Source organism: Phyllosticta citriasiana, assembly GCF_038021145.1.
Source record: "Phyllosticta citriasiana strain CBS 120426 chromosome Unknown IWZ02scaffold_9, whole genome shotgun sequence".
NCBI classification, from domain to species: domain Eukaryota; kingdom Fungi; phylum Ascomycota; class Dothideomycetes; order Botryosphaeriales; family Phyllostictaceae; genus Phyllosticta; species Phyllosticta citriasiana.
This window is the reverse complement of record NW_027117286.1, coordinates 183,011-202,932: the sequence shown is the minus strand read 5'-3', so window position 1 is coordinate 202,932 and position 19,922 is coordinate 183,011. Positions and strand designations below refer to the sequence as shown.

General features: G+C 57.2%; 6 protein-coding genes across 6 annotated transcripts; 4 read left to right on the top strand and 2 right to left on the bottom strand.

Moving 5' to 3' along the window:
• Nucleotides 1-61: 61 nt before the first annotated feature.
• Nucleotides 62-2,018, top strand: IWZ02DRAFT_434419 (uncharacterized protein; the record flags this gene model as incomplete). Its single annotated transcript, XM_066766361.1, has 4 exons — nt 62-224; nt 298-767; nt 821-1,094; nt 1,147-2,018. 4 exons carry the CDS (start codon nt 62-64, stop codon nt 2,016-2,018), a joined length of 1,779 nt encoding a protein of 592 aa, XP_066621045.1.
• Nucleotides 2,019-3,779: 1,761 nt separating this feature from the next.
• Nucleotides 3,780-5,610, top strand: IWZ02DRAFT_455532 (acetyl-CoA hydrolase). Its single transcript, XM_066767797.1, has 3 exons — nt 3,780-4,506; nt 4,561-5,040; nt 5,126-5,610. Exons 1-3 carry the CDS (start codon nt 3,904-3,906, stop codon nt 5,351-5,353), a joined length of 1,311 nt encoding a protein of 436 aa, XP_066621044.1. The 5' UTR covers nt 3,780-3,903; the 3' UTR covers nt 5,354-5,610.
• IWZ02DRAFT_308312 (heterokaryon incompatibility protein-domain-containing protein) lies at nt 5,567-8,916 on the top strand. Its single transcript, XM_066764017.1, has 3 exons — nt 5,567-6,162; nt 6,241-8,312; nt 8,429-8,916. Exons 1-3 carry the CDS (start codon nt 5,955-5,957, stop codon nt 8,456-8,458), a joined length of 2,310 nt encoding a protein of 769 aa, XP_066621043.1. The 5' UTR covers nt 5,567-5,954; the 3' UTR covers nt 8,459-8,916.
• Nucleotides 8,917-11,693: 2,777 nt separating this feature from the next.
• On the bottom strand, nt 11,694-12,410 carry IWZ02DRAFT_308317 (uncharacterized protein). The gene has a single exon (XM_066764018.1). It carries the CDS (start codon nt 12,288-12,290, stop codon nt 11,841-11,843), a length of 450 nt encoding a protein of 149 aa, XP_066621042.1. The 5' UTR covers nt 12,291-12,410; the 3' UTR covers nt 11,694-11,840.
• Nucleotides 12,411-12,835: 425 nt separating this feature from the next.
• On the top strand, nt 12,836-16,362 carry IWZ02DRAFT_308292 (armadillo-type protein). Its single transcript, XM_066764016.1, has 2 exons — nt 12,836-13,168; nt 13,220-16,362. Exons 1-2 carry the CDS (start codon nt 12,978-12,980, stop codon nt 16,197-16,199), a joined length of 3,171 nt encoding a protein of 1,056 aa, XP_066621041.1. The 5' UTR covers nt 12,836-12,977; the 3' UTR covers nt 16,200-16,362.
• Nucleotides 16,363-17,671: 1,309 nt separating this feature from the next.
• IWZ02DRAFT_434415 (uncharacterized protein) lies at nt 17,672-18,832 on the bottom strand (the record flags this gene model as incomplete). The annotated part of the gene is made up of 1 exon (XM_066766360.1): nt 17,672-18,832. The coding sequence occupies one exon, from the start codon at nt 18,830-18,832 to the stop codon at nt 17,672-17,674; it is 1,161 nt and encodes a 386-aa protein (XP_066621040.1).
• Between the last annotated feature and the right edge of the window lie 1,090 nt (nt 18,833-19,922).

Here is a 19,922-nt window from a genome sequence, read left to right as displayed (position 1 = left end):
CGACTTCGACCTGACTGACTCTGACTCCATACATCCACCAATTCACCCCCATCCCATCGACATGGAGACTGTGGCCTCGCTCGAGTTTGAGCGCGCCGCCGCCCACCACGTCGCCGCCGCGTCACCACCGCCTCCGCTGCCACCGGTTTCCGTACGGCCTGCAGTGAGCTTGGCTGCACGAGCTTCCTCGTCGGCCCATCACCCCGCAAGTTACAAGACGGCCAGTATGCCCACCCAGCGCATCATCCGCGTTTTGAATGCTTTTCCTCCTCATCGCGTCGAGCTAACGCGTCGCAGCCGGCACGAGCCACCCAAGCGCGTCGCAAGAGAGCCAACTATCTGCCTCGAGCACCACCAGCCAAGCCCCACGACTGCTGTCATCGCAGTCCAACGTGTCGACCGACTCCATCCCAGAAACCGAATCCACGAGCCCGGCCACCTCCAACGTGTCTAGCCAGACTGACCTAGCCAAGCCCGCGCCCGCCGTTGCTGGCGCAAGCGCGCCCGTGCAGAAACCCGTCGCGCTCGACACTTGCATCACGCCCCGAAAACAAACGGCCTTCCAGCATGACTTTTCGCCGCGGAGCGCAGCCGGAAGCCCCATGGCCATCGACACGCCGCCCACGTCGCGCGGCGCGAAGCGGACCGCCAGCGGCCTCATCAAGCCGCCGACCAGCGCCTACGGGGGCACCAATGACACGGGCGCGTCGAGCGGCGCGCACTCGAGAAACACCAGCACCGAGTCCGGCCTGAGCAGGATTGGCAAGGTAGGAAGCCTGCGTCGACGCGTCTTTGTGGCCCAATTGACACGTCGTTGCAGTTGTCTGCCGAACTCAAGACGCGTCTTTCGTACGCCATGATAAAGGTCCAGAACGGCTGGGAGCAAAAATCATTTGACGAGCTCGAGACGGTCGCTTCGCAGAGAAACTCGCCCGCTGTCCAGACTCCGACGTTTGCCAGGACTATCGCGTCGCCCCGAGGTGCTGACTCGAGGAGGCAGAGCGCCCATTCTGCCCCTGAAGCGCACGCGGCTTCTCCTGGACAGGGGAGCCCGCTCCACAACATCTCGCGTGCATACTCGGCGAGCTTCTCCTGTAAGTGACTGAGTTTTAACATCGTTGACAACATCTTGACGGTGCATTGCAGACTCGGCATCCCGTGTGGACAATGCGCGTCCGACGACGTCGTCTACAGTTTCGAGCAACGATTCTTACACTCCATCGCTTGCACCCTCGGTTGATCTTTCTCCCAAGCGCCACCGCCGCTCCATGTCTAACCGGCCGCCCCCAAAGCTCGGCACGTATCATCCAAAACCACAGCCGCAGTCAAGCTCGCTCCCGGCAGCCTACCCGACAACACCCACAGGCAAGTATCAGGATCCGTCACGTGCGCATCAGCGGAACCACTCGCACTCTCCCTACCCTCAGCCCAATCAGACTCATACCCCGACGCCCCGTCAAGGCCAGTTGCAGCCACGTCCTGCTGGCATCCTCCGCATGCCGAGCCAGCAGGCAGAAATGGATGCGGTTGATAGCTTGCTGTTTATGAGCAGCCCGAACAACTCGGCGCATTTTGCTCAGCAGCAGAACCATGGCGGCATGAGCGCGGTCCGAGCTGAGACTGCCGGCGGACCGGCGGTCAAGCGTGTGGCCTTTGATGAAGGTAGGAGGGGAAGAGGGAGTGGCTACGGTGTCGCCGAAGGCGAAGGGTGCAATAAAGCAGGAGCTGGTGTGGACATTGACATTGAAATGAAGATGGAGTCTGAAGAGGGAGTGAGTTTGAACGGAATCAAGAGAGACCAAGAGACCAAGGGGAGAGATGGGCAACAAAACGAGCGGGTAGACGTGACAAGTGAAAGAAGGAAAGAAGAGGAACAAGTCGCCAAGGATTGGGCAAGCATCATCGGGTCAGCGCCAGCAGACAAGAAAGGGAGCAGCACCATCCCGGCTCATAGCCCGGTACCTGCACCTGTCCAGGTGAACGGACGCGCGGATAGCGCCAGCGCGAGCAGTGGGTAGGTCGCGTCAGGTTGGATCTGCCAAGTGTGGCAAGGAAAGACCCAAGACCAGACGGACCGGACCGCTCCCGTCCGCAACGTACCGCACCGTGTCACAGGTTGACCGGGGAGGGCGAGCATGGCACGGATGGGGGAGCAGAGTGGCCAACATCGCGGCTCTCTGATCGTCTCGTCTGATATCTATTCTCCTCGCACTGTTCGCCTTCCCCGGCTCGATTCGTCCTCCAATCGCCGCGCCGCGTCTCATATGGCGCGGCCGTGGAGAGAAAAGCTAGGAGACACGGGGCGGGCAAAAGTTGGCAGCCTGGCGCTCTCACGAACAAGCCAGGAGCATGATGCCAGGAAAGAGGCGGGTCCGCCCACGCGCGCCTCGAGTGGGCCAGAAGGAAAGTGTGGCACACCTACAAAATCAGTAATGAACTGCATTCGCATTCGCATCACAAACCGCCAGCAAGCAAGCAAGCAAACAAGAAGCGCGCCTCCGCAAAAAAGCACAAAGCACAGCGAAGCATTAGCATTTCGTCAACATGTGGAGTCTTTGATTTTTCTCCTTTTTCTTCTTACTTGGGATCGTTGGCTCGGCTTGCTTTAGTGTGCTTTCTCTTTGGGCGGTATCCTGATCGGTTTCTGGAATCTGGTTCTTTCTTTTCTCGTTTCCTTTCGCTACAATCTCCGCTTAGTCTGCATCGCCCTCTACAAACCCCGATGCCGACAGATCTGAAGAATCTCGGTTTGGTTCTGGGGCCGCTGTTTGAAATTGGGGCTGGTTGCCTCGCCTCGAGTCGATTTGGTGGTGGAGTCGCGGTTAGACAGGGGTACATGGGAGGGATTGGTGACCAGGGGGCTGCACTTCGGTTGGAACGGGATAGAATCAGAGCACCTTGCTGGATTTAGTTGCACTGCTGCTGCCGACGTGATGGGCTCGTGTATACCGCTTGACTGCTTGCTGGTCCTTCTTCAGCCCCTGAGAGACGTCGCGGTGCTTGTCGAGCAGCCGTACTGCAATGTGGCATGCAAGACCCCTCGCTCCTCCCGTCCGGGCGTGGAACCTCGGGCCCGGGCGGAGACCGCTCGGGGAATTCGACGATCAGAGATGCAATGCATATTATTATTACCGCAAGGCCAGTTGCAGCGCTGTCGCTGCAACGGTTGACGTATGGCGCTGATGGCAAATGATTTGTACCGCGTTGATTGGACGGTCGGGCGCGTTTTGGCGTATGGAAAAGGCGGTGGTGCTGACTGGACGCGTTCCGTTACGGCGCAGGGCTGACGTCACGGCCTCTTACCACACCACAACATGGACCTTCCATCCTGTATCGACTTTCTCTCTCTCTCTCTCGGAGCCTTCACGGCCCACGCACCCTTGCCGCCCTCCCCCAGACGCTCCACGCGCCCAGGTGCCAGGGCTTTTCCCTTAAGCCGGCCGAGCCCACCGTCATAGCTCTTTCGTACCACCTCTCCCCTTCTTCATCTCCACGCACTTTGTCCTTTTCTTTTCACACCACTCCCCTCTCCACTCCACTCCACCTGTCGGCTCGCCTGCGCGTAGCTCTACCTCGTCGCAACAATGGCCGCGTCTGCGCTTCTGAGGAGCAGAGTCCGGAGGCCCTCGTACCTCAACAAGCTCACCAAGGCCGAGAATCTGATTGACCTGTTTCCGCACAACTCGTACATCGGCTGGTCCGGATTCACGGGTGTCGGATACCCCAAGTGCGTGCTTTCCATGGGTTCAATGCCGTCCAGCAGCTCACAAGTCCTGCAGAAAAGTCCCCACCGCCCTCGCCGACCACGTCGAGAAGAATGGCTTGGAGGGCAAGCTCAAGTACAACCTGTTTGTGGGCGCGTCGTCGGGCGCCGAGACGGAGAACCGCTGGGCGCGCCTCAACATGATTGAGCGGCGGTCGCCCCACCAGGTCGGCAAGGAGATTGCCAAGGGCATCAACAATGGCAACATCAAATTCTTCGACAAGCACCTGTCCATGTTCCCCGTCGACCTCATGTACGGCTGGTACACGCGGGATCGCCCCAACAACAAGATCGATGTAGCCATTGTTGAAGCGAGCGCCATCACCGAGGAGGGCGGCATCATTCCCGGCGCGTCCGTGGGCGCGACTCCCGAGCTCATCCAGATGGCCGACAAGGTCGTCATCGAGGTCAACACGGCTGCGCCCTCGTTTGAGGGCCTTCACGACATTACCATGACGGACCTGCCGCCGAACCGCAAGCCCTACCTCATCATGGCACCCGAGGACCGTATTGGAACGCCGTACATTCCCGTTGACCCGGAGAAGGTGGTGGCCGTCGTCGAGTCTGACTATCCGGACCAGACGCAGCCTAACTCGCCCGAGGACGAGACATCGCAGAAAATTGCGTCCAACCTGATTGAGTTCCTCAAGCACGAGGTCAACCACGGCCGACTGCCGCAGAACTTGCTTCCCATCCAAAGCGGCATCGGCAACATTGCCAACGCCGTTGTCGGCGGTCTTTCGGTACGTGCCGCCCACCCCTAACACGTGACGATCCCTTGCTAACAGCCTGAGCAGAAGGGCGGCGCGGACTTCAAGAACCTCAAGGTCTGGACCGAAGTGCTGCAAGACTCGTTCCTGGACCTGTTTGACAGTGGCAACCTCGACTTTGCAACCGCAACCAGCATCCGCTTCTCGCCCGACGGCTTCAAGCGCTTCTACGAGGGATGGCAAGAGTACTCGCCCAAGCTCCTCCTGCGCTCGCAGCAGGTATCCAATTCGCCCGAGATCATCCGCCGTCTCGGCGTCATTGGCATGAACACGCCCGTCGAGGTCGACATTTACGCACACGCAAACTCGACGTGCGTCATGGGCTCGCGCATGCTCAACGGCCTGGGCGGCTCGGCCGACTTTTTGCGCAGCTCCAAGTACAGCATCATGCACACCCCGTCGACGCGCCCCAGCAAGACGGACCCGACGGGTGTCAGCTGCATCGTCCCTATGTGCACGCACGTCGACCAGACGGAGCACGACCTCGACGTTGTCGTGACAGAGCAGGTGTGTTTTCCCCGTTCCCTTCTTCCACCAACCACCAAGCCCAACAAGGCCAATCCTTTCCAAAACGCTAACACACGCAAAACAGGGTCTCGCCGATGTGCGCGGCCTGTCGCCGCGCGAGCGCGCGCGCGTCATCATCGACAAGTGCTCGCACCCAGACTACCACCCCATCCTCAAGGACTACTTCGACCGCGCCGAATTCGAGTGTCTGCGCAAGGGCATGGGGCATGAGCCGCATTTGCTGTTCCAGGCGTTCAACATGCACAAGAACCTTGCTGAGAAGGGGACGATGAAGATTCAGAGTTGGGAGTAAGTGAAAGTTGAGTGAGGAGGATGAGAGAGGAGGAAGTGATGGGATGCTAAGGGGGGAGAGAAAGGGGAAAGGGGAAAGGGGAGGAACTTTTCTTTGCGTACCTTCGAAGCATGGGCATGGGCGTGTTTGGCGCTTTTTCTTTTTCTTTTTTTGAGATATATGCTGTTGGGGAGGCAGCGCTGTCTACATCGTCGTCGTTTCTTCTTTCTTAGGTTTCTGGGGTTCCAAAATTTGGAAATTAGAAATTCGAAATTGGAAATTTCGGAATGTTGGCATTGACACGAAATTTCTCGTTTGTTTTGTATCTCCTTGGCTTTGATACTCATCCATCCACGCTCCGTCGTCGCTGCCCATACGGCACCCGGAGCCCCTCGGATTCTGCCTCGGTACGTTGACTGGCTCGCAATTTTCCAACTGCTTCTTCAGCAGTAATTGTATGGGGGCCAAACGGCACGTCGTAAAGTCCTCGTGCGTGCTGCAACCGACCGCAGCCACCATGCACGAGCTGTGGGGGCCAGCATGACAAGACGCGGCTGTCTTCCGGATTGTTAAAGAAGACCTGGACTGTTTCGTGGCTCGGCTCGTCTCGTCTCGATGAAAAATGATGCCCGAGGATGTGTCGCTGCCGCCCAGCTATGACTCCAAGGATTTTGCGTCTGGGCTGCCGAATGGCGTCGGCGATGTTGAAAGCACGGGAGGGCCGGAAGGAAGCGCAGGCAGGCCAGACGAGGCGCTTGTGCCGTTACTAGAGACGGTCGAGGTGAAAGCGGTGATTCAAGAGCAGATTCAAGAGCAGATTCAAGAGCAAGGTAGGGAAGGGAGTTCCTTCTCAGTCCGGCCGGTGGCCGCGATCCCTTGGCATGTTTCCCAAACTGACGACTGCGCAGAACTGTGTCCGGCGTGCCGTGGCCTCGACCTCTCCGTCTCCCGATTCAACATCCAGAAGGGCCGGTCTGGACAAAGGCGATGCGCAAAGGACGGCAGTGCAAGGGAATCACCGCTCTTCTCGCCGCGCTACGCCAATTTGCGATTCCTGCTGGGCACTTACAGAGACATTGAGACGCGAGCGCCGGGCTGTCCTTTTTGCAGACTGGTCAGCAAATCCATCGACCAGTCGACGCTTTCAACTGTTGATGTGGAAAACGCCAAATGCTTCCTGACCTGGGAGGTCGACGGCCGCAGCATCGATGAGAACAACCTCACCATCCAGGCTCGGACGCGTCGCATACACATCAGCTGGGACAGCAGCGCCATTCCCGACGCCTTTGCCGTCTTCCTGACGCCCCGTGAGTCTTCCGATCTCGTCACGACGGATGCAAATGCTGTGTGGACATATTCCGACCACTTTCGCGCGCGCAGGATCAAGCAGGACGCGAGCAAGATTGCGCTGATCAGGAGCTGGCTGGAGCAATGCCTTCATGAACACAAGGGCAGATGTGGGGACAGCTTTGAGCGCGACGAGGTCAACTTCAAGCGAGTGGCCAAGGCGGCGCATTTTGGCGTGCTTGACATTGTCGAGATGAGGCTGACAAGCCTGCCGCAACGGTCCAACGGAAAGTCTCCTGTGAACCGCAAGAAGAGCACCGCGGCGTCAGCATCCGATTCTAGCTCTGCTGAAGAGAGCGAGTCGTCCGACTCGGAAGGATCGCTATTTGAGCCGTACGTTGCGCTGAGCTATGTTTGGGGCAGCAAAGAAGACCAACAGGGCTTCGAAAAGCTGCTCACGAACCTCAACAACGTGCTCACGCGCGGCTTCCGGCACGCCATCGAGGAAGACTTGAAGGGCATGCCCAAGGTGATACAGTCGAGCGTGGACTTGGTGCGCCGCCTTGGGTATCGCTACCTGTGGATCGACTCGATTTGCATCGTGCAGGACTCGAATCGCTCTTGGAAATGGAACTCCCAAGTCATGGACCGCATCTACAGCAACGCCGAGTTCACGATCTGTGCGGCGGATGGCATCAATGCCAAAGCAGGCTTAGTCGCGTTCGACTCGCCCGAGGCATCAAGCGAACAAGTCATCGAAAGATGCGGGCCAGGCTTGCGCCTCATGATTTCGCGCGACGTCGAGTCGCAGATTGCCAGCTCGGCGTGGAACTCGCGGGCGTGGACTTTCCAGGAGCGGCTGCTATCGCGCCGGTGCCTCATCTTCACACAGGGCCGCGTGTTCTTCCAGTGCCGCAAGGCCACCTTTTCCGAAGACATCGTCGCGTCGCCGCAAGCTTCCAAGATTTCGGCCTGGTCGCTTGATCTGGTCCGGAGCCCGCTGGCGCTGCTGAACAAGCTCGAAGAGCGGCCCATCTGGTTTTACATGCACTGCGTCGAGCTGTTTTCGGGCCGCTGCCTGACCAAGTCGACGGACGTCCTTGCCGCCTTCAACGGCGTCTCCAACTTGATTGAGAGCGCCATGTCCGGTCCGCTCTGCTTTGGCCTTCCCACATCCCACTTCGACCTTGCTTTACTGTGGACACCGCAAGAGGCACTCAAGCGCCGTGTCGGCGGCGACTTTCCCAGCTGGTCGTGGTGCGGATGGGAGGGTGGTTCGGCGTTGTACTTTAACCACGACTTCATCCAGGATTGCCTCGAGAACGTACACCAGTGGCTCATCTCGCACACGTGGATCCAGTGGCACATTCGTGACTCCCAAAGCAAACTGCGCCCGCTGTGGTTGACGTGCGAACGCGTCCTGAGGAATCAAGAAGTGCGCTGGAAAGGATACGACTCGCACGAGCGTTCAAAAGAGAAGATGGAAAAGGGGATACATGAAGTGGAGCGCAAATTGAAAAAGTTCAAGGAGCAGAAAGAGGGCCCAGACTTCAACGGCCAGCATTCCGACTCGGATATTCTTCATTCTGATGAGACATCTACTGATGCTGATTCCTCGTTTTCTCGCAAGCCTCCGCCTGATGTGCGTGCCATATACAGGGGGCGAGCAGGATACAATGAAGGATACAAGGAGGTAAGAGAATACCCCGAAGCATACATGGACCTCCTTGGATACAACGAAGCATACAAGGGGTTCGGAGGATACAACGAAGCATACAGGGACCTCCGAGGATATAACGAAGCATACAGGGGGCGAGGCGGATACAACTATCAGTTTGATCCTCATCATGAGGACAGGACGGAATACCGGAAACCGCCCTCGCCGATAAGGGGAGAGTACAGAGAGAGGAACGATTTTATTGGGTCCCCAACCCCTCCACCACCACCTCGACAACGCCGTCGGGGTGCTGAAGACTTTTCGAGGCGTGCGGACGATCGACGCGACGGCGACGTTCGCGTCCGATTCTCTTCACCAGGTCGTGAGAAGGAAATCGTCTACAACTACGGAAGGCGACGACCCGCACCAGCGTACAACCCCGATAATTCTCCCCACCCACCTCGAATGCGCCCTGAATACCCTGAGGCTTTTCCGAGGCCTAATGACGACGTCCGCAAAGGACGATCACGCAGGCGCGAAGTAATCGAAATAGTTCGGGAGCGCCCCGACCCAATGCTGGACCCGTACGGCCGCCGCACCCTAGAGGGTCGCCGGGGCAAAAAGCCCGAGTTCCACAAGAGGGCACCAGAGAGCCCGTTCGCGGTATACGGGGCCGACGGGATCTCAACCCTCTACATGCAAGAGCCCGACTCGCCCATGCTGCAGTTTTGGACCGATTCGGTGTGGCTGTACCTGGTCGAGCCGAACGACGACACGGCCACGCATCCCGACGGCCCTCGAAGCAGAGCCTGCGGACTGGGCCTGTGCCGCTATGGCATCGCGGACGCGGCGGGTGACTGGTGCGGCTCCATCATCCTCAGCGAAGAATGGGTGCAGCAGAAAATGCACGACAATAACAATAAGAACAACAACAACAATGGCGGAGACCTAGTGTTCCAATTCCTCGCCCTGTCGCGCGCGAAGAGATTCACAAAGGACGAGTGCGGCACCTGGTCCTTCTATGTGCCGTTTGACCAGCAGCAGTCCGAGTGGGATTTGAATTACGTCATGCTGGTTGAAGTGAAGAGTAGCGTGCATTATCGCGTTGGCGTAGGAAAAGTCTTTCGGCATGCATTTCGGAATGGCGTTAAGGGGAAGGCGAGGTGGGAGGAGATTGTGCTTGGGTAATGTAGTGTGTGTGCTGATACGTTTTGTGATTGACGGGGGCGCGAAGGGGATAGACAAAAGGGCCGCTTGGAGGTGCGGGTTGGGTTGTTTGATGGGATGATTCGAAATGCGAGACAGAGGTCTATGAAGCTCGCGCTTGGCTTCCTGAGCTGCTGGTTGACGCGTCGATGAGCAAGGAAATTTTGACGGCTACAGCGGCGCGCCGCAAAAGCAGCCGCACAGCGACAGATGTTGCGCAATGCTTCTAGGAGCGACGTGGGCACGCGAAGGCGAAGGCAGAAGAGCCGGCGACAAGCAATTTGCCTTGATCTGATGGATTTGAGCGGCAAGTGGACGCTTTGTTCCTCTCTAATTACAGTTAGCATTGTAATTGTACATGGTCTTGTGTATAGCTTGATTGGAAAGAGAAGGTCTTTGTTGCAGGCATCGTCAGGGGATCAGAATCACTTGAACATTGCGTATGGTCTGACAACCGATTAGGAGACGGAAGAATGGTTTGCAAGTCAGGACGAAGACCTAAAGTTCTATGCTGCATTGTGCCTGTGGTGCCGTTCCAAGAGGGGGCGTGTCCGAATTCCGCGTCGAAATCAGGCTCCATTGGCCGTCTTCATCGCATGATAAACCGCCCTGGTCATGCGAAGCTGGTTGACCTCTTCGTCGCCGTCATGTACCCCCTTGAGGAAATTGAAAAAGGCGTCGTGCGTGGCTTGGTCGATTGGCGGCTTGAAGATGAGCCTCTCGAGCTTCGGGAACTTGCCTTCGCCGCCGCAAGAGCCGATCTTGAAGATGGGGTGCTCCCAGCCGGCGACGGGGGCGGGGATGGGGAAGCCCGCGAACTGCGAACTCAATCCCCCGGAGACTTGTGCAGAGAACGAACAGAGGGGCCCAGTGGCTGGGCGAGTAATGATTCTCCCAATTGTTGAAATTGAAGACGAGGGGACCGGGGTAGTTGGCGTGCGTGTTGGGGTAAAGAGACTTGAAGAAAGCCAAAGCTTGCTTGTCGCCCTCCAGGCAGATGCTCTTGACGTTGAGAAGCACGGGGGTGGTCGCTTCAAGGCATTGGCGGGTTAGGAACGGCAACGCGGATCCACCAGAGGCCGCTTTGTTCAGGCGCGAGATGAATTTGAGTGGATCCTGGGCCCTCCTGTACTTAAGCAGCAGGCGGATGCTCTGGGACCGTTCGTTGAAGACGTAAGAGCATATCATGTTGCGGATCTCGCCGGGGAGACCGAAGAAATCAAAGGTACGGCCATAGTGACGCGTTGAGAGGATGGTATCGATTGATGTGCTCCAGACGGGGGGCAGAATGGAGACAGTATCTGAAGGTTTTGAAGCGGTAGACGTGGTGTAGCGGTGCTCGTGATATGGCCCTCCGACATCTCAACTCGAGGATAGAACGGGTGCGAACTCGGGTTGGGAGGCGAGTACAAAAGCGAGTTGCAAGAAAATGAGCAACTGTTGCCGTGGTGAAGAAAAGGGGGTGACTGCTCCGACTATTCAAGGGGGGTGTAGAAGGATTGAGTCTTTCGTGACCAGGGTGATGGAGCATTACAGGAAGATTAAGGCGTCGGTGATCAGGGGAATTGAGTGTGAAGGGAATTTGAGTGTTGAGTGATTAGAGGGACAGGGTAGCTGTTAGTAAAAATCAATGAAAAGGTTCTGAGACCATCTGCCATCATCTCCATCTCTTCTGCACCTCTGTGTACGGAAACCCTTATTATTCGAAAGGAAATTCCACTGCCATCAGTGTCTTTCTAGCGCCGAGGACGGTCGCTTCGAGTGGGGAAATGGAAACGAGAGAAACGAATGGGAATACAGCAGCAGACTCAGGATAGAGTTAGATTGGCTCACGCGGTGCCGCACTGGCATTCGGATAGTCATGCATCGCCGACCAGAGCAACCATTCGTCAGACCGCATGTTTACGGAGAAGTGGTCTGGGTTTCGCGTCCTTGTGGCAGGCTTCAAATCCAGGAGTTCTGGAAATGTTTGAGTCGAGAAAAGCTGCAGCCATCGACCCGACGAACAAGACGCTGGCAAAAAGCATCGACACTGTCTTCGACGCACGGATGGGGAAACCCTGATCGTCGACTCTGGAAACGACAACGACAGCGATGCTGACTGCAGTCATGCTGAGCTGACAAGCAACCATAGCAAACAAGACGGTACTGGCGATGCAAAAGGGCCATAATGACTGTTCAAAGCAAGTGCACAGCCAGACGGGGGCTAGAGACCATGGGCTACTTCTTATCTTGGCGGGAGCGGAGAAAATCTGGGGTATCGATAGCTAGAGGAGAAAGATGGCGCGGCGCAGTCCAAGCGCGTCTGTTTGCGAGACGAGACTGCGTGGACAATCACGTCGAAAGAAAATTTTCTTTTCATGTGGGTGCGACGGGCCAGACCCGGCAGTGATGGGACAAGATGGGCACAAGGCAAGCGCGTGGATGCAGGAACACATCAGGACAAAACCATGCGTGATTCATGCGGCGACAGGGAAAAAGAAATAGAGCTCGAAAAAGAAAAAATGAAACGGAAAAAAAGAAAAGAGAAAAAAAAAAAAAAAGGCGGTGGATGACAAGCGAGCGAGTTATCCAGGCACGAGGCGGGCGACAGGGCGACAGGGCGACAGGGCCGCCTTTCGGAGCGGGAGCCGAGAGAAGAGAAGACAGCCAAGCTCTCGAACGGTTCGGCGGGCGGCGCATCGAGGCTAAAGAGGTTGAGTCGGTGTGTGCGACAACGGCTGAAGGTGAGCTGCGGAGGTTGGTGGGTGGTCCTGTTGGGGGGTTACCGAAACTGGAGTACCGAGTCGAGGTGAGAGACGTAGCCATGGGCGCGTTTCAACAACATCAACAGGCGGTATCTGAACATGGCCACCGACAATGATGGGGGGAAGAGTTCTGCAGTTGTGGTGATGTTGGGAGAAGAAGCTTGGGACGTGGGCCGGCAAAAGAGAGCCACATTCGTCAAGATTACCGGATTGAGACAAGGGTCGTCGGTCAAGGGGCGGTGGCAAAATGCAGAATACAGCACAGTCAGCATGTTTTTCATCGACGAATCGGAGTGGGTAGGTCGGATTTTGGACTGGCCCGTGCTGGTGCCGGGTTTCTTCGTCGCCGCACCCACCCACAACCAACGGAACCTGAACCTGAACCTGGGCTTTGCTGACTTTGCTGGCTGTGTTGAATTTTTTTTTTTTTTTTGGGCGATAAAAAGGCCAGCCTGCCAGCCATCCTACCTCCTCCCCTCCATCTTCTACTCTCCCGCCACTCTCGACTCTCGACTCTCGACTCTCACCTCTCACCCCTTTCCTTCACCCTCTTTGACCGTTTCCTATCTTCTGGTCTGTCTCTGCGTCGGACCGCTGCGGCCAAGTCGTCGCCGCTCTTGATACCCGAGCTCTAGATTTCCGCTTAGAGTTTTCACGGACCCACAAAGGTTTTCCCTTTATAACCTCCGCCCGCCCCGCCACCGTCGCGCTTTTTTTCCCTCCAAGCGCATCTCGCTCAACCAACAAAATGGCTCCCTCTGTCGACGCCGCCCACACTCCCGGTCAGGTCAAGTCCGAGAACCAGAAGAGTGTCAAGGTCTTGGAGGAGCTCCTCTCCAAGCTCACCATCTCCAAGGCTCAGGACGAGATCAACGCCACGTCCAACGACCTCGCCACCTTCATCAACGGTGACATTGAGGAGGGCGATGCTCCCACCCAGTGAGTTGCCAAACATTGCCCGCTCGTTTCACCCGCTAACACGCCTCGCAGGGCTGTCGCGCTGCTGAAGAAGCAGCTCGGAAACAAGAAAGATGCCCTCGCAAGGGAACGGGCGCTGGACGCCATCCGCGCCATCGCGTCGCACTCGAGCGTTTCCCCTGCCGTCGAGCCCTACCTCGTTGCCCTTCTCCCGGCCACTCTCGCTGCCGTTGGCGACAAGATGACGCCCGTCAAGAACGCCGCTCAGACGGCTGTCGAGGCCATCGTCGGCGCCGTTGCCGCCAACTCGCTCAAGGTGGTCCTGCCTCACATCATCGAGTCGCTCCGCAACGCCCAAAAGTGGCCCGAGAAGATGACCGACCTGAAGGCCATTGAGATTCTGTGCGAGAAGTCGCCTGCTCAGATGGGCTTCCGCGTCCCCGAGCTCATTCCCGTCGTCTCCGAGGCCATGTGGGACACCAAGGCCGAGGTCAAGAAGGCCGCCTACCACACCATGGAGAAGCTCTGCGAGCTCATCTCCAACAAGGACATTGAGCGCTTCATTCCGGAGCTGATCAAGTGTATCGCCAAGCCTGAAAACGTCCCCGAGACTGTTCACTTGCTCGGTGCCACTACTTTCGTCACCGACGTCCACGAGCCCACCCTCGCTATCATGGTTCCCCTGCTCGAGCGTGGTCTTGTTGAGCGCGAGACTGCCATCAAGCGCAAGTCGGCCGTCATCATTGACAACATGTGCAAGCTTGTCGAGGACCCCAACATTGTCGCCTCTTTCTTGCCCAAGCTCTACCCGGCTCTCGCCAAGAACTACGACACTCTTGCCGACCCCGAGGCCCGTGGCAAGACTAAGCAAGCCATCGAGACTCTGGAGCGTGTCGGTAACATCAAGGACGGCAAGCTTCCCGAGGTGTCGCACGCCAGCGATGTTGCCACCATCCTGCCTGTCCTCAAGTCTATTGTTGGCGACAAGGCCAAGAACGAGAAGTTTGAGCCCATTTTCGAGTACATCTCCGCCATTGCCGGTCAGCTTATTGACGAGAAGGAGGAGGAGCCCAGCATCTGGTTCCAGAGCACCTCCCCTTACCTCGCCGCCATTGTCGGTGACGAGCACGCCAAGGCCGCTGCCGAGCAGCTCCGCAAGAAGACTCTTCCCGGTTTCGAGGAGTCCAACGAGATGCCCTCGGATGAAGAGGAGGGTGAGGACCTCTGCAACTGCACCTTCAACTTGGCCTACGGTGCCAAGATCCTGCTCAACCAGACCCACCTTCGCCTGAAGCGTGGCCAGCGTTACGGTCTGCTCGGCCCCAACGGTTCCGGCAAGACCACCCTCATGCGTGCCATCAACAACGAGCAGGTTGAGGGTTTCCCCAAGCAGAGCGAGGTCAAGACCGTCTACGTCGAGCACGACCTTGACTCTGCCGACACTGAGCAGACCGTCATTGGCTGGACCATGAAGAAGCTCGAGTCCGTCGGCATCAACAAGCCCGAGGACGATGTTCGGGAGAAGCTCGTCGAGTTCGGCTTCGTCCCCGAGCAGCTGAACGCCCCCATTACCTCGCTTTCCGGTGGTTGGAAGATGAAGTTGGCGCTTGCCCGCGCCGTCTTCGAGGAGCCCGACATTCTGCTCCTTGACGAGCCCACCAACCACTTGGACGTGAAGAACGTTGCCTGGTTGGAGAACTATCTCAAGACCTCGCCTTGCACTTCCATCATCATTTCCCACGACACCCGGTTCTTGGACAACGTCATCCAGCACGTCATCCACTTTGAGCGCTTCAAGCTCAAGCGCTACCGTGGTACCCTGTCCGAGTTCGTCAAGAGGGTGCCCTCTGCCCGCTCGTACTACGAGCTCGGCGCCTCTGAGATGGAGTTCAAGTTCCCCGAGCCCGGTTTCCTCGAGGGTGTCAAGACCAAGGCCAAGGCCATTGTTCGTGTCTCGAACATGTCTTTCCAGTACCCCGGTACCTCAAAGCCCCAGATCAGCGACATTACCTTCCAGTGCTCGCTTGGCTCCCGTATTGCCGTCATTGGTCCCAACGGTGCCGGAAAGTCTACCCTGGTCAACGTCCTGACTGGTGAGCTCATCCCCACCGCTGGTGAGGTCTACCAGCACGAGAACATCCGTATCGCCTACATCAAGCAGCACGCTTTCGCCCACATTGACCACCATCTCGACAAGACTCCCTCCGAGTACATCCAATGGCGTTTCCAGACTGGCGAGGACCGTGAGACCATGGACCGCGCCAACAAGATCATCACCGAGGAGGATGAGAAAGCCATGGACAAGATCTTCAAGATTGAGGGTACCTCGCGTCGCGTCATTGGCATCCACTCGCGTAGAAAGTTCAAGAACAGCTACGAGTACGAGTGTTCGTTCGCCCTTGGTGAGAACATTGGCATGAAGGGTGAGAGGTGGACTCCCATGATGACCGCCGACAATGCATGGATCCCCCGTAATGAGCTGATTGCCTCGCACGGCAAGATGGTTGCCGAGGTCGACCAGAAAGAGGCCCTCGCCAGCGGTCAGTTCCGTCCCCTGGTCCGCAAGGAGATTGAGGCCCACTGCGCCAACTTTGGCCTCGACGCTGAGCTTGTCTCCCACTCGCGCATGCGCGGTCTGTCCGGTGGCCAGCGTGTCAAGGTTGTTCTTGCTGCTTGCTCGTGGCAGCGTCCCCACTTGATCGTCCTTGACGAGCCCACCAACTACCTCGACCGTGACTCGCTCGGTGCCCTGTCCAAGGCCATCAAGTCGTTCGAGGGTGGTGTCATCATCATTACCCACTCTGCCGAGTTCACCAAGGACCTTACTGAGGAAGTCTGGGCCGTCGTTGACGGCAAGATGACTCCCTCGGGTCACAACTGGGTTACCGGCCAGGGCTCCGGTCCCCGTCTCCAGGAGAAGGGTGATGAAGAGGACAAGTTCGATGCCATGGGTAACAAGATCGAGGGCACCAAGAAGAAGCAAAAGCTTTCTTCGGCTGAGCTCCGTAAGAAGAAGAAGGACAGGTATGTCGACCCCTGGATTCCCCCTTGACACCACCCATCCCTTGCCTTTTCCTTCCCATACAGCCCCTTCTCTCTTTCCTCTTTCATTTCAGTCGCTGCCCCGGCCGTTCCCGTGCCGATTCCGCCCCGGCTTGCCCCCCTGACCACCCCCCTCACGCCCACGCCTTTTCCAGCCTCCCCTTCACTCCCAAGACTCCATGCTAACCTTTTCTATAGGATGGCGCGTCGCAAGCGCGGAGAAGAAGTGTTTTCAGACGAAGAGTAGTTTCATGCTGGGGTGGTGTTTTTCAAGTTCTGGGAAGAATGCATTCGGCTTTACGAAGTTTTTGACGAGTTTTTCCCCTTGGCGCTCGTATGGATAATCTGATAGAGCAGGAAACAAGACCTGCTATGATAGACGGAATCAAAAAAGTGATGCCCTTTCATTTGCGCAGTCTCCGAGACCATGTGTTGATTTCATGCGGCGGGCGCTCCGTTTTGATATTCGGGCACGTGGCGGCTCCAGTGGAGAAACTTCGGCGATTCTCCCGCCCGACAGCATGGCAAATCCACTCACCGCGCCCGGGCACTTGCTTACATACATACTCAGTACGTACTTGTACAGTGCCTACCGGTACCTATCTCAGACACCTAAGTTCATCATCCAACCTCGACTTCTTCGTCACAACGGAGAATCACACATCCTGGCTTTCTCGTCGTCCTGAGATGTCTCCAAAGGCGACTCGACTACAACGCGAAGAAAGAACCGGAACGAGCCCCAGCTCACACAGAACAAACACCAACACACCCACCAGCAGCGTACCCATTAACTCCAATCCCCGTCTCCCCTCTAGGTATCCCCGTCTCCCCAAATCCCCCCCCCCCCCCCCCCTCTGCCCCTCGCCTCCCCCCACGTCCGCGGTCCCTCGGATTACCCACCACCCCAGCATCACCAGACACCAGACGCCTCGTTCGCGCAAAAATATACTACACGCCCTGAATTCTTTCCCCTCCCATCTCGCCAACTGTTTCTCTGCAGTCTGCAACTGAATCACCGGCGGCTCTTCGGAAAGGAGCGGAGCGAAGCTGAGAGACTTGTAGCCGGCTGGCATGCTGCGTGTGAATGGGGGGTGGGGGAGAGACAGGAAACGATGCGGCAGAGCTAGTAGTTAGTGTTCTTCTGCCCCATGGCTAGATATCTCTTTGTTTGTCTGTCAGGATACTTACGCCTCGGGCAGTCTTGAAGGCCAAGGGAAACCTTTTAGACTTCATGCTATGTGAGAGGAAGGGGAAAAGGTGGAAGAAGAATGAGATAGACAAAGGTACCTAATGTTGGTCTCCATCTCGACTCAAACACCCGCAATGCTGTCTTGGCCTGTTAATGATGACGACTGTTATCCACTCCATTAACGAGAGAGACAGCCCGTCGCAACCTCAGTGAAAAGAGAAAGAAGGAAAAGAAGAATGAAGGCTCCAAAGCCACCGCCCAAAACAACCAAACACCCAGCCCTACACCCTCACTCACTTCATCCGCTTTCCCCTCGCCCTTCCCTTCCCCGTAATCTCCTCCTCCCTCAAAAAATTCCACAACACAACCAAAGCCTTTAGCAAACCCCCCGAGACCGCCCGTCCCGCCGTCCCTCCTTCCAGCACCGGAAACGCCTCACAAAACTCGCGGACCGGCTTTGCCCCCAACAACCCAAACAGCTGCGCGTGTCTCAAATTGAAAATCGCATGCATTTTGCGCGTGACTTCATCCGCGTCAATGAGCGCCGACAAATGGCGCTGCGCGTCCCTCGTCTCGGGGTATTCGGCATCAGTGAAGGGCAGGAGGAGCGGGAGCTGACGCGAGGCTGGCAGGTCCTGGCACGGCGCCAGGTAGTATGTCCAGTGCTGGCCGGCGTCTAGGTGGGTGGAGCGAGGCGGCGGCACGCCGCATGTGACAGCGAAGGCGAAGATGTCGCGGTCGGGGGCCGTGTTGTCGTAGTTGGGCGTGTAGACGGAGGTGAAGGTGCCGTGGACGTCGGTGACGAGGATGCAGCGCTGCGGCCCCCTGTAGTAGTGTGTGCCGACGAGGAACGGATTCGGGAGGGAGGCTTCGAGGTTCGGGGTCGAGGAACCTTGGACTCCGCCGCGGTTGGTCGTTATGGATGTGAGGTCAAGCGGTTCGCCGATATCAATGATGGTGGCTGCCCCGACGATCTTGTCCAGCGCGCGGCCGAAGAACTCGAATCGCGCGTCGCCCTTGAGAGCAGGCACCGCCGACGCGCGCGTCTCTGGCACGGCTGGCTTGACGTAGAAGGGATACAGGGCCAGCAGCGCGCGGCACACGTTGGTAAAGGCCTGCTCAACCGTGGCGCGAGGGATAGAGAGCGCGCTGCTGGCATGCTTCATGGAGCCTTGGTTCTGGCAGAACGTCAGGAAGATGGTCAGCTGATGGGCCACTGATAGCTCGTCCATGTCGACAAGCCGCTCATCGCCGTCGATTCTCTCCAGTTTCTCGGCTAGCCGCTCGAATTGCTGGAAGCTTATGCCGAAGAACTCTTGGGCGTCTTCGGGTAGAATTAAAAGGGGGCCCATCTTGGAATCTTTGTCGGGGGAAATGTTGATGGTTGGCGTTGCTTTGGAGGACCAGAATACCTTTGCTTGGGGCGCCTTTCCAGCGAGAAGGAACAACCGCATAGTTTGGGAAACAAGAAACAGAAGAGACCCTTTGTATCTCTGGGAGCAGCGACGCGTGCCTGAACTAGTCGTGCCTCTTTCTTACTCTCCTGGTTCTCTTTACCAGCGGTAGATTTGTGCTTCCATGGTCCGTGCCTGGATCCATGGAACATTTGGCAAAGGTTACGCCATACATGTTGAGCGTTGGATCAGAGGAGAGAGGTTCGCCGGGTGCAAATGTTTCCTGTGCAGCGACTTTCCGGCAAAGGGAGGCGGAGGTTTGGTTCTAAGTTTCCATGGAAGGCCATGTGCCATGGTCGAAAGGAGCATCAATTGTGCCATGGGCTTCGAGCACTTGTGTTGTGCTGCCGCTCAACAAACAAAATCTCACGCAGGCTTGAAGTCTTGCTTGTCGTTGTTGGAATGTCGAAGACGGGTAAAGATGGTTCGCTGCCGAGCAGGCAAGACAACAGGTCGGCGCAGCGACGACATAAGCATTCCCACACGCTTCTAAACGCTGCTGTCCCGTCATCTCACTGCCATCTTTTGATCCAAGTTTCGTCTTCTCAGAAGGCGAGCTGAGCCCCCACTCAGCCCTCAGAAAGTCAATTGTCGCCTACAGTGACCTGGTACCCTTCCGCCCCCCTTCTTCAACTTCGTCTGCGACAACAACGATGGCGGAAATGGAGAGCAACGCTGAAGTAAGTGAGCTGGAGAGTTGTATGACGACAATAAAGCAAGGAACTTTTGACAGCACCGTGGGTGGAAAAAGAAATGACACTCGGTCGGTATGGACTGCATCTCGCCAAGCACAGTCGTGGGAGTAGACGACTGCTCCTTAGGCGTGGCTATGGCCGCGGATGACTGCTCGTTTGGGGACGTCTAATTTCGTTCTACACCCACTGTGACGAGAACATCCAGTTTTTGATTGCTGTCGCCACCTCTCTTCCACTCGCCTCCCACTAACGCATTTGCAGAACAGCATCGTGGGCAGACTTTCGAGGCTCCTCAGAGTCGACAGTGTCATCGGACGCCGTGGAGGAGCTGGGAACCAGGAGAGCCACAACGACTGGATCCAGATCCCCTCTGCAGGCCTCAACTCCCACACCGC